Genomic DNA, 13232 nt, shown 5'->3' with positions numbered 1-13232 from the left:
ATTGGATATGAGACTCTCCCTGTAAAATCTGGGTTGCCTTACCACAAGTGAGTGAGAAGACTGTTGGTTGGCAGAAGCCTCCTGATTGGAGATGGATGGCAGGATAACCAGTGCCCTCTGGAGGATGCTCCGTACCACAGATTTACCTCCTCCTGTTGGCCCCACTAGCATGACACCATGACGGACCAAAATCTGACTGTAGAACTGCTTAATCTTCTCTATCTGCTTAGGCCAGGCCTGTAAGCCTTGGTCACGTATTGCGATAGAGATTGCTTTCTAAAACGAAAAATGAACAGTACAAGTACAGTACAATAAAATACACACCACAAAGTAGTGTAAGCCAGTATGAAATGGCAGTCAAGTTCAGCAACCAATACAATGCAAAAAGCAACTGTGAAGCAAAGCTGTGTTTAGCTATTTCAATGGTCTATGATATTCTGTTCCATCATTCACCTCAAAGTTTTAATATTATTCAAAACCTAATTTTGAAAGCATGTACATGTACCTCTAGTAATCCATGGTTAGGGTCAGGGGGAACAACTCCTGGAAACAAATCGGCCAGTATACCCTCAAACAGTGGAACATCCTCTGCCAAGAACTTGGGTAAGTTAGCATCTCTGAGGGAGTGGATTAGGATATAAGACTCCTCCTCAGCTGTCAAGGTCCTCTCTACATATTTTGCACTGAAGATTAAAAGAAAGTTCACCTTCTGCCTATAAGAAGTTGTAAGTTTAACGTTGCAAATATAATACACGAAAAGATACTGATTATGGATACTGTAATTTTTCAAACTTTTCACAGGATTGCAAGATATTTACTCAAGCATATTCTGTGTTGACTGATGAAATTATACTTTTTGTGAAGCCCTGAAACTGGTAAATCCAACCAATGTAGTTTTGTCTGCATTATCAAACTAAAAATGTACCTAAATTGCGCTGAAAGTTGATCTTTCAAACACTAAAAGGTTGCGAAATTAGGGTGTTAATTATTGCTCATGGAATTAAAATGGAACAACATCCTTGGCACAAAGAGACATCACAATTATGTTGTAATGTGGAACTCTCCTATTAAGAGCCTTACCTAAGTTGTGTGGATCTCCTCCCATGGCCAGCCATCACTAACACTGACTTGATGGCCCTCATTCCAAAATCGTAATGGTCCTGCTGAGACAGTTGTTTGCTAGCCAGCTGGTAAAGATTGACAATCTTACAGGACAGCGACTTGGCCGAGACAAAGCCTTCAGAGAATAGCATGATCTCAGCAATAAGAGCATAGTCGGGTACCATCATGGCCACAGAGCGGAATAGAGACTTCAAATTGTCTGGCAACTCTACACGGCCTGCATACCTGATACAAGGAGAATTCCACGTGCATTGTGCAGAGTATATACGAAGTAGTAATAATGATGTGTGCAGATAGTACAATAAGACATAAAAAGAATTAATTACAGTGTTACAAATTTAAAAATGTTTTTGGTACCTCTAAAAGAAGTGCTTGAGAATTTTATGCACGAAATACATATCTATCCAATTTAAAGATGCTGAATGAAAATAATTCTACTTATAGAGATCTAATGTGAGAACAAAATCAACGCCTAGGAATGAAACACTGATATATAATCAATAAATTTCATCTTGGCAAAGTTACAAATAACATGTCACTAACATTCTGCTCGATTTGTTGGTAACTGTAAATAAATATGCTTACAGATATTGTTTTCAGTGGTCAACCAAGTCATGTTTACATCTATCTTAAGCTATCTCTTAAAGGGCATTCACATTACCAAGCATCTAATTATTTGTTTAGAAAATGGTGTAAAGTACATTTATGTACAAATCTCAAATGTACTGGTACTTACGTGGGATTCATGGTGATGAAGTATCCACAGGTCATGTTCAACCGGATGTCCCGACCCTCAAACACAAACCTAGAAAATGGACCACGATGACAATAGGGATGTTACATAGACAACCGTAAAATACGATGACTAAACACAGACTAAATTTAAGATTTCAAATACATAACGCTCGCTACAAAGATCAAAATATCTTTGAAGAGATACATTTAATCATAAAATGTTATACATAACCTTACATGTACATGTACATTGTACCTGGAAATGATGCTTTCGAATGTCAAAATACACTGTGATATAAATGGTATTGTCTTACCACTACTTTTATAATATCATTACCATTTACCTGAGGGAAATGGTATCCTTAGCTGACTTGCCTGATAGAACTGGCATCTTAAACAGACATTTACCAGAGAGAAATGGAATCTTTAGCTGACTTACTTCAGAGAGCTGCAATCTTTAGTTGACTTACCTGAGAGAACTGGAATCTTAAACTGTTCCCTGAGGGAAATGGCACCCTTAGCTGACTTGCCTGATAGTATTGGTATCTCAAGCAGACTCTTACCAGAGAGAACTGAAATCTTTGAGCTGACTTACTTGAGAGAACTAGAATCTTTAGCTGACTTACCTGAGAGAACTGGAACCTTAAACTATTCCCTGAGGGAAATGGCACCCTTAGCTGACTTGCCTGATAGTATTGGTATCTCAAGCAGACTCTTACCAGAGAGAACTGAAATCTTTGAGCTGACTTACTTGAGAGAACTAGAATCTTTAGCTGACTTACCTGAGAGAACTGGAACCTTAAACTATTCCCTGAGGGAAATGGCATCCTTAGCTGACTTGCCTGCTAGAACTGGTATCTCAAGCAGATTCTTACCAGAGAGAAATGGAGTCTTTAGCTGACTACATGAGAAAACTGGTTACTCCATTGGACTTACCTGAGAGAACTGGAATCTTTGGCAGACTTGATAGTTTGGATCTGCTGAGCCACCACAGATAACACCTCCACATCAATGCGGTTAAACTCATCAAAACAACACCAGCTACCCGACTGAGCCAGCCCTGAGAAAAACTTCCCCAACATCTGACCACAAAACAAAAGGCTTGTTAACAACTGGACACTACATGTACTCTTGTTAGAATATAACTGTAAGCTTACATCTATTAAAACAGCATTAAATTCTTGAACATCAATTTGATGGCAATCACAGAAAGTATGTGCATATCTGCTACTCTAGCAGCATTGTGCAGTTTGCAAGAAGTACATGTACCCATGTACATTGCATATATGTATGACTTTCAATCCTGAATAGTACTGTTACTTTTCTACATGAGCTTTGCTTCTTTCATTCATAGTGCTGATTAAAACCTTACCTTGAAATCTAACCCCTCAGAACAGTTGAATACCACACATTGTTTCCCCATTGCCTGCAAAACATTAAGAATATTCAGATCAAAACATTCTGTTCTACATTATTAATTTTCGGAACAATAACAGAGCATTAGCACAGCATACATACTGTATGTCCATTTTAATGTGCCCTATTTTCCTCTGCCAGCAACCTGCGGATGGACGTGGATTTTCCCCAGGCTTTGCTAGGTTTCCTCCCACCATAATACTGGCCGCCGTTGTACAAGTGAAATATTCTTGAGTACATTATAAAACACCAATCACAATTCAAATACCAGCACAGGTTTGTACATGTGCCTTACGGCTCCGTAATATTAACTCTTTTCAGGAACTGTACACAATCGTAACACTGTACACAATTACTGACACCATACCTTAGCCAAGTCCTTTACTGTCTCAGTTTTGCCAGTGCCAGCAGGGCCGGCAGGTGAACCACCCAGGTGAAGATGCATGGCACCAGTCAGAGTCAGGTAACAGCGGTCAGTAAGAGGGGTGATGACCAGTCTGGGGGAACAACCCAGGTACTCATAACCATAATGGAAGGAAGCATTAGACTGTAACACCTGACACTGATTGGTCATCTCATCCCACTCATAGCGCAATTGTCTAAAAGGAAGCATACAGTAACGTCAGTAGGAAAGTGAATCGGTGACTGATTCATGGGTAGTAAACGATATCACGAACTTGTATGACTATAAATTCTTCACTATTCACTATCTGTACACACTTTACATATTACTTATTCAATAAATATACATACCCTTGTAATTCTTTTTTTTTACATCTGAAATGATTGAGAAAGACCCCAAGAAATTATGTTATGTATTGTTTATTTATTTATTTATTTTTTGCTTTAACATAATCTATTTCAAGCTTTTTAGTCGAAGTTAAACATGTTTTAAAGCACTTACTTGGTCCACTCAAAGTCGTCCCTCCTGGTGACCTTATTGGCAATCATGGTGTTGAGTATATCCCTGTTGTGAACATTGATGGTGAGTAGGGCCTCAATGCTCATGTTCTGATGATACAGCAAGTTAGAGGTGACCATGCGGGCCAGCACCCCAAGACTGCCCACCATGTCATCTCGCATCTGGCTCAGGGCAGCCAAAGGGTTACCTTGTTGGAAACAGCTCACCACGCTCTTGTTAAACATCACCTGAGACTGAAATCCAATGTCATTACATGTATGATGCTATTGCTGTGACCCGAAATTAAATGTTGTATTAAATTCGCCTGCTGAGGGTTTCTACACACTATGCATACATTTAATGCCTTTAATAGGTAATTGAGAAATGCAAAGGAATGATCTTGTTAATTCATCTACCCCACATATCATTTACCCATGCACTATCATCAAGAGTTGACTTCATATAGTTTTCTGAGCAGATGCCATAGTTATTATCTAGAAAGCTGAAAGTTTTTTCCCTGTGATATACAAATTAATGCTAACACTTAAATTTCCCTCTATACGACTTACCACTGTGAGAACAACCTGCCCTGGGTGTTTCAGGGACCATTCCTGCAGGCGGATGCCTAACCAGTCAGCCAGGCCAAGCTTCATTTGTCTGTAGGGCAGAGACATACATGTAAATAAAATAAACACATGTATCAGTTCTCCTGTAATCCAGGGACATGTTTTACAAAACGTATGTGAAATGAACTTGGCACCCAGGGATTTTACGGTGCCTTGGTAGTTTTAATAATACCTGCAGGGGTTGCTCAGTGTGCTTGCATACCTTAATTTGAACACAGATAAAGGCTTTAAAATAGTTTTCAAAGTGATGGTAAAAGGAAGATGAGGAGGAAGATGCAAGGAAATTATTGATTCCAATTTTCATCTTAACATTCTTTGATGCCTGAGAAAAGAAAAAAATAATTTCATTACGTTTATCAGACATTCCGAAGCCATAAAAACTTACATATGCAGACAGATCATTAATACTTAAAAGGCGATGTCTTAGAGATTTTAGTTGTGCTCTGTTCTACTACATGGCATCTTTGTATTCAAAGGTCCACAGAACCCTTTGAAGGCCGGTGGTACAAATTCACAAGTAAAAAATACCTACCTCTTTACACTTTCAAACATGCCGTTTTCCACACTGCCCAGCCATTGCTCTACTGGCCCTCGTGCTCTAATATTCCTGATGAATCACCAAAGACACAGTACATTTTATTTATCAAAGGTAATAAATTTCATACTCCAGGCTGAAACTGATCATATGTCCTAGAAAATATAGGCTGTTCCTCTGAAAATGCTAACAATGTTGTCAATTATGATTTAACAAGCCTGAACATCAAAGAATTTAATCGCTAAAAAAAGATTATGTTAGATCAAAACTAATTTACAAATATTTAGTTTCCATTTCTAAACTCCCATCAGCTTGTTCAGGAATATATGATTGCTAAAAAGTTACATATTAAAATAACATGTTACCTAGGCATTGCAATCATCTCTCCTTCAGCTGATATCATGAACCTGACACTAGGTGGCTGACGTGGAAATTTCCTGATATCCAGTGACTTGATATTGCCAAAACATTTCCCCAGATGAGGCTGTATAAAACATGATGGCAAATATTAGTGGCAACTTAATTTCAAGTGGGGAAATCACATTACTGTGTACCACCAACGAATAAAGCAGGAAAATAACATTAATGTGTTATACCAATAAAATGAATTTTGTAACCAAAGTTTATGGGATTGATTTACTTCACTACAATTCAAAGCCTTACAGTTTTTTGATTTTATACACTAATTTCACCCCTGACTTATGCTGCTTTCATGAGTTCCTTGACACATCTTATATGAATTACTTGGCCTTCTTTTCCATTACCACTGCCATATCACAACATCTGAAGGCCAACTTTTGAAACACCTCAAATACTTTAGCAACGTGTTGTTTCAGATGACTTTTTTCCGTCACTATCAACGCATTTCAGCGATTCACATAGGCTGAAATATGATTCACACAAACATGCAAAAAGATTGAGGAATTACTGCTTAGATGTTAATACCTGTACAGCATTGGGGTCTTTGGACTGAGCTAGGATGTCTAACAACTCGTCATTACTGAGGAAGTAAAACCTAGGGAACACCAGTCTCTTGGTCTCCAGGTAGTCCTGTAAATAACAAGGTAACATACATTAAAGCTGGTCAAAGTCTAATGACTTTATTAAAAGGCCACCTGAGGGTTCACATCGCTGGTGACTTGACAATGAATTAAGACTGACTCAGATCCCCCTTGTCCTGCATCTAGTGTTTATTAGTCTCACAAGATACCGGCCGACAAAGGTAAAATAAAATTTTAAATCACAACAAGAGGTCAAATAGTGAACTCTTCAATAACATGTACAAGTTTCATCCATTAACTTTTTTTTATGTAGCTTTTAGAGCCTGAAAGCCTCTTTCTGTATAAAGTTACCTCAAGACATTTCTGTATCTTTTCCAGACTTGTGTTACATGACTGTAGAGTTTCCAATGTACCCGGGGCAATGGCAGACTTGAGGGCATTAGGGCGATCCTCCACATTCCTCATTATGTCCTTCCACGACTTGTCCACCTGGGTGAACAGCTTGTATTCGCTGGGGAGTTGACTGAAGACAAAGTGTTCTAACATTACACTTGGCACCACATCAACTTTTAGGTAGTAATGAAAGCCACTGTTGTATCAACATTTGATACAGCTGGCATCAAATCAACAAACAAATTTATTCAAATTCAATATTAAATTGTGCTCCCTTTTGAATACCTATATAGCAGTGAAGAGTTCTGGAGAGATGAATCACAATCATAACCTTGAAAACATATACATGAATCACACAACGATGGAGATGAAACAGACATATTAGATTTGAACTTTAAGCCTCTCCAGTTATAATACAATGCAGTAACACACTGGTAACCAATAAAGACAAGAACATGGACGCATAATTTGGATTAACAGACACAAACATAAAACTCTGCATGTGTCTTACAATACACTAAAAAATGAACACAAATCAGCAAAGGGTGCCATGAGCTGACATCCTGAAAAATGGTAGTACACTAGGAATGGACATGTCAAATATTATCCAACAAAGACATTCACTAAATACCAGTAGCTGGCCTGATGGAGCAGTTCGTAAATTTGCATAATGTTCAATTCATGTGATACGTTCAAATATTGACTGCTAAACCAAAATAAGTAGAATGATTGACACTGTTATCCACACATAATATTCTCTAATTTGATATAGTGCTAAGATCTTGCCATTTAATCAACAAGAAAAGCCAAATTTATTACACTGTCACAACTATGACTGTTTATTGTATGCATAAGGATTACAGAGCAGTGACTTCGTATGTCATGGAGTTGTTAATCATTGCTGTGGTAAAAGACACTGTGGGGAGTTTGTGCACAAGTTTACCACACAGGCTTTTGGCTAATTGAGAACTGCATTTGGCAATCCATGTACGATGGCCTGTAACTGCAACCCTGTGTATGGCTGAGGAAATGTTGAGCTATGAGGTAAAAAACTTCCTTGTTCTTCAATATGCAAATTGCTATCGATGATTGGCTATTTGTGTACTATGGTTCAGCACTGCAAACCTGTGATTGGCCAAAAACTTTAAGCAAGCTGGACACTGCCACCACCACTAACAGCATCTGATCCTCTTCTCACAATACCTCTCCTTACTTAGCACAGGTGAGCTAATGAGACAATAACAGTCCAGAAGAGTCACCATGACTGCAGCCTGATTGATCACTGCATTTGAGTCTAGTTTACACAGTGTTTTATTGTCTTAGGTATGGTACTACAAAGCCCCTTACCGCTGAATATCTGGAGTGGTGAAGATCTGCTCCAGGTACAGCCAGTTCCTCTGACATGTCATCCACTCATCCAGGGTTCGGGAGAACACCTGTAGCTTCCTCTCCCACTCCTCAACTTGGACCTTTTAACACAAACACAGGGATCAGGATGTAAGATTACAGGTTACCAGTACTGAGTTAGGAAGTCAAGTTAATGGATCACAGGGCCCTTATCCATAAACCAAATATCAAAGAGAAGATCTTTAAATTTGTTTTCCCATTTGAATACTGTTACTCTTTTACTATTTTGCATGTTTGCAAGATATCAATTTAAGCATATTCTGACCACAGGATTCTGTGTAGACTGATAAAGCTATACTTTTTGTGAAGCCCTGAAATTGGCCATATCAGCCAATGTACTTCTGTCTCCAAAATCAAAGTAAAAAGTGCATAAATCTCACAAAAAGTTCCTCTTTTACATGCAAAAAAGTTGCGGAATTAGAAAATGTGGTTACTAAAGAGATTCAAATAACAATAATTTTAGTTTTAATAGAAGCCCCATAAATTAAACAATAACTGCAAATCTTCACAGAAATTAATATCTACTACAATATATTTGCGACAATTTCAGAATACGTTTTTACAGAAATGAACATGCAGCCCAGTGCACTTATAGGTTGGGCATACCTTGATAGGTGTGACATATCTGGAGCCTCTTATGGTCCCCACAGTCACCTGGCTCTCGTCAAGCTGGGCTAGGATATCGTCAGCACCAGAGATTATGTGAGTGTCGCGTCCAACATGGGCAATCAATCTGAAGTCAGTACTCAGCCACAGGTCTACCACCTACACACACAAACACCAGCCTATTATGTATACACTTGTGTGACACATAGTTCTCTTATTCAACCATCCAACCAAGAAAAATTCTTTCTATATGCCTTTTTGGGCATTACAACTATATCTGCAGAACCACTTTACTTTAATAGTCATAAATTTTTTCACTTTTTGATTCTACCTCCAGAACAGAAGCCTATACTGAAAACAAGTCACATCACTTTAAAATTTGCAGGTTTTGAAAGCTCCTGTTTAATTTTCCTACAGAAGATTACATCTAACAGTAAAGTTTGGTCCTTCATTAAACAAATCTCCATTACCGACCAACAACAGTTTATCTAATTCTAATCCGGCCTACCTTCTGCAGCATGAGCTCCAAAGTGGCTTCATTACTTGCAGTTGTAGAGATGTCCTGTATCTTCTCCTTATGCCTGAAAATCTGGCAGAACAAGGGACATCACATTTCATGCGCATTTATTCACTTGATTAGAGTCTACTGCCATAAGGGTAGTCATCTTTATGAGTGGAGAAAAAGGGATAGCCTGTAGTAAACATCCATAGCCAGATACCTGACAAACCTCCTGAGCCACAACCAAATCAGCTTGGAGCTTGCAACCTCACTGGTCAGGGGAAACTTTATAACAGCAGTGGTAATAACAGCAATGGGCCAGCCAGGACCTTATCACGTCACACTATGGTGTGGTTAAGCATGTCTTACATATCACTGTTCACATCAACTGTTTCGATTTACTGACCTATACCAATGAAAGAGCTATTACATTCCTTTCAGACGATTATAACATGATAACTAAACTGCACACTGCATTACAATGAAACTTTCAAAACATGTAATAATATGGCAAATCAACAACTGTCATCAAAAAATCAGTTAATACTTGCTTGAATTACATGTTGTGAGTTTACCTCCGTGGTCTGCCTGCGTTTCCTCTCACCATAATGCGGGCCCCCATAACATATCACATTTTTGAGTATGGCATAAAAGACCAATTATTTAGATAAAATAACTAAATTGCATGTTGAAAAAGATGTATCATATCACATGTACACAGTATATAAAGCCCACCTTTAGGTCCAGAAGATTTCCCAGAGTGAATTTCTTGTCTTTGCTGAAGGCTTTCCCAATGGTGGATTCAATGACAGCCCAGTGACGAGGTCGGAGGGAGGGGTTCCTGAGGCTGGTGATCACAGGCATGCCTTGTTTGAAATCCATCACCTTCTCCTTCAGCGCTGGCAGTAAGGCATTGGGCGGCAGACCTATAGAGCGTGGGTCATACAGGGGATACAAGTCAGACTACAGTGCTCAGCAATTATCAAGGATAATGTGTCATTTTGTCTGTTTTCCACTCAAAATTAACAATGAAAAATTAAGTAAATAAATTAAATATACTAAAATACATGACATGTCGATCATGAAAACACTGAGCCTGATGTCTATCAAATTTATATCACTGAAAACAATGCACTGCCTATAAAATTTGTCTCTCTTGCAAACATGCTAAACTAAGAAGACTTTTTTTGTAAATGATCAGTATTCTTCTGGCATATGGGCCAAGTCCTATTTTAAACTAAATTAAAAAGAAATTTATGCACCAAAAAACCAATATCTGTGTCACAGTAAACACTGCAATAAAAATATTGTTTTCAATATTGTTTTGCGTTTTTCACAATAAGACGGAGATAAAGTCCAAAAGATGAAAGACAGTCAACAAAAGTGAGTACCTTTCTGAAGCATGTAAACTGTCTGTGTGAAGCGGCTGACATTTTTCTGGAGACTCTCCACAGAGAGGGAGTCAAACGGGGAGGCAGTCCACTCAGTCACCAGCTTGACCCACTCCTCTTGGGACTCCCAGAGCAGATGCCTCAGGGTCAGGTCACGCTCTATCTCAGACAACTCAGACTGAATGGCCTGAGTTATGGCCTTGTCATCTTTAGTCTCCATCAACAGGAACTCCCTGGCATAATAGTATTACATATTAATTTTGCTTTTATTTGATTGCATGATCTGTAGCAAACTCAAACCCCACCTAAGTTTCACTCATATGAAAGCAGTTAGGTTTATGACTGGTTTATGAGTGCCCGGCATAAACCACCACCCTTCGTCGGGTAACTCACAAACCTCTTTACTTTAAGATCCACAGGAACCAACCAGAGCTAGATTTGAACCCACGACAACTGGTCTAACATCACAGCCAGCCAGACCTTTTACTGTCTGAGCCAACATTTATTTATTTATTTGATTGGTGTTTTATGCCGTACTCAAAAATATTTCACACATACGATGGTGGCCAGCATTATGGTTCGAGGAAATTAGGCAGAGCCCGAAGGAAACCCATGACTATCCTCAGGTCTGAGCCAATAAGGGCATTTTCAATACTATGTCTTATTAATGTCATGTCCTATCAATGTCATGATCTATCAATGCCATGGCCTTTCAATGCCATATTCTATCAATGTCATGTCCTATCAATACAATGTAAAACAATGCCAAGTCATAACAATGTCATGTCCTATTAATGCCATCCACCAATGCCATGTCCTATCAATGTCATGTCCTATAGATGCCATCAATCAATGCCATCAATCAATGCCATCAATCAATGCCATCAATCAATGCCATCAATCAATGCCATCAATCAATGCCATACTGTATCAATGCCATGTCCTATCAATATCATGTCCTATCAGTGCCATGACCTATCACTGCCATAAGGATATCCATGCCACTTTCTATCAATGCAATGCCCTATCAATGCCATGTCCTACCAATGCCATGTCCTAACAATCCCATCAATCAATGCCATACTGTATCAATGCCATGTCCTATCAGTGCCGGGGCCTCTGTGGTTCAGTTGGTTAGCGTGCTAGCGCAGCGTAATGACCCAGGAGTCTCTCACCAATGCAGTTTCTGTGAGTTCAAGTCCAGCTCATGCTGGCTTCCTCTCTGGCCGTAAGTGGGAAGGTCTGCCAGCAACCTGCGGATGGTTGTGGGTTTCCCTCCGGGCTCTGCCCGGTTTCCACCCACCATAATGCTGACAGCTGTCGTAAAAGTGACATATTCTTGAGTACGGCGTAGAACACCAATCAAATAAATAAATATAACCTATCAGTGCCATGACCTATAAATGTCATGTTCTACCAATGTCATCTCTTTAAACATGACTAGAACACTAGATATAATATAATATGACTCACTCTGTCATCCTCTTGGTCTGGGATAACGAGCTGCCGAACCTCTCCTGGTAGCTGCTGTAGCTGCGTGCACGCACAGACAGTGACTGCACATCTTCCTGCAGGTGCAGTATTGTGTCAAGGGCCATGGCTGGTATGGTGTCAGAATGCAGCAGGCTAGGGTCTCTGACACGGTTCTTCAGTTCCATCAGCTGGTAACGAATGCTGGAAATCAGTCTGTCCAGGTCTGAGCTGAACTTACGTATATTCTCATCCTTTTTAGCCTCACAGTACAGGACAGTTGACTGGATAATAAAGCCAAAAAATATGTATTAGCGAGTAAACAGGAATGATGCAAGATTCTGTAAGCAGGGCCTAATCTGGGTAGGTTAGTTCACAGTTCAAAGTCACATTGCCCCTACTAATTTGACTCAAAAGTGCATATTTTAGGCAAAAATAGGCCCAAAAAATGAGTAAAATTTGTCCACTCAACTTGAGCATCCTTTGGTAAGGCCATGTCATAAGCAGTGTGATCTCTCATCTGGGGTGTATACATAAATTGTAACCAGGGGACTTATAGTTTAAAGTTACAAACAGTCAGCAAAAAGTCATACTAACCCAATTTCAAGGTAAATGCTACATATTTGTTTCATATACATGCACAATGATCATTGACTGTAAAAGCAAACCCAGCCTATGCCATGAATGCATCCATAAAGGAAGAATAAATTCTGTGTCAACCCCAGCAGTAAACATAAACATGAAATGTCATTTAAACAGCAAACAAGTCTGTGCTACCTCCAGAAACAGAAAGTGGCCTGGCTTTGGTTAGAAACAATAATGTACTTTGTTATAGGGTATTTAATATTGTTGCAAAAGGCCAAACGAGTGTCAGTCCAAAGAGATGTGACGTATCTAGTTTACAGCAGTAATATTTAGGAAGATACATGTATATGGACATAATCTGTTATGAACATTATAACATTTAACACAATTGAAACAAATTACATGTAATCAGATATCTCAGACTAGCTCAATGTTAAGGTTATAGACATTTTCAACTTAAAGGCAAACTATAAACACAAATTATGTGAATCAATTTCCATTCACACCATATCACAAATTTGTAGCTGCAGGGCTTAATGCTATCT

General features: G+C 39.0%; 1 protein-coding gene across 1 annotated transcript in view; it reads right to left on the bottom strand.

The window, feature by feature from the left end:
* The window catches only part of LOC135469202 (dynein axonemal heavy chain 6-like), a 90730-nt gene that overhangs the window by 64281 nt on the left and 13217 nt on the right, over positions 1–13232 (bottom strand). The window contains 19 exon segments of the mRNA XM_064747753.1: positions 43–276; positions 506–683; positions 1081–1347; positions 1859–1927; positions 2794–2939; positions 3230–3283; positions 3641–3872; positions 4178–4428; positions 4744–4831; positions 5333–5407; positions 5701–5819; positions 6281–6385; positions 6688–6859; positions 8077–8198; positions 8743–8901; positions 9251–9331; positions 9977–10167; positions 10633–10865; positions 12106–12386. Coding sequence (XP_064603823.1) covers positions 43–276; positions 506–683; positions 1081–1347; positions 1859–1927; positions 2794–2939; positions 3230–3283; positions 3641–3872; positions 4178–4428; positions 4744–4831; positions 5333–5407; positions 5701–5819; positions 6281–6385; positions 6688–6859; positions 8077–8198; positions 8743–8901; positions 9251–9331; positions 9977–10167; positions 10633–10865; positions 12106–12386 — 3057 coding nt within the window.

Source organism: Liolophura sinensis, chromosome 6, assembly GCF_032854445.1.
Source record: "Liolophura sinensis isolate JHLJ2023 chromosome 6, CUHK_Ljap_v2, whole genome shotgun sequence".
In the NCBI taxonomy this organism is placed as follows: Eukaryota; Metazoa; Mollusca; class Polyplacophora; order Chitonida; family Chitonidae; genus Liolophura; species Liolophura sinensis.
This window is presented reverse-complemented; position numbering and strand designations above follow the sequence as displayed.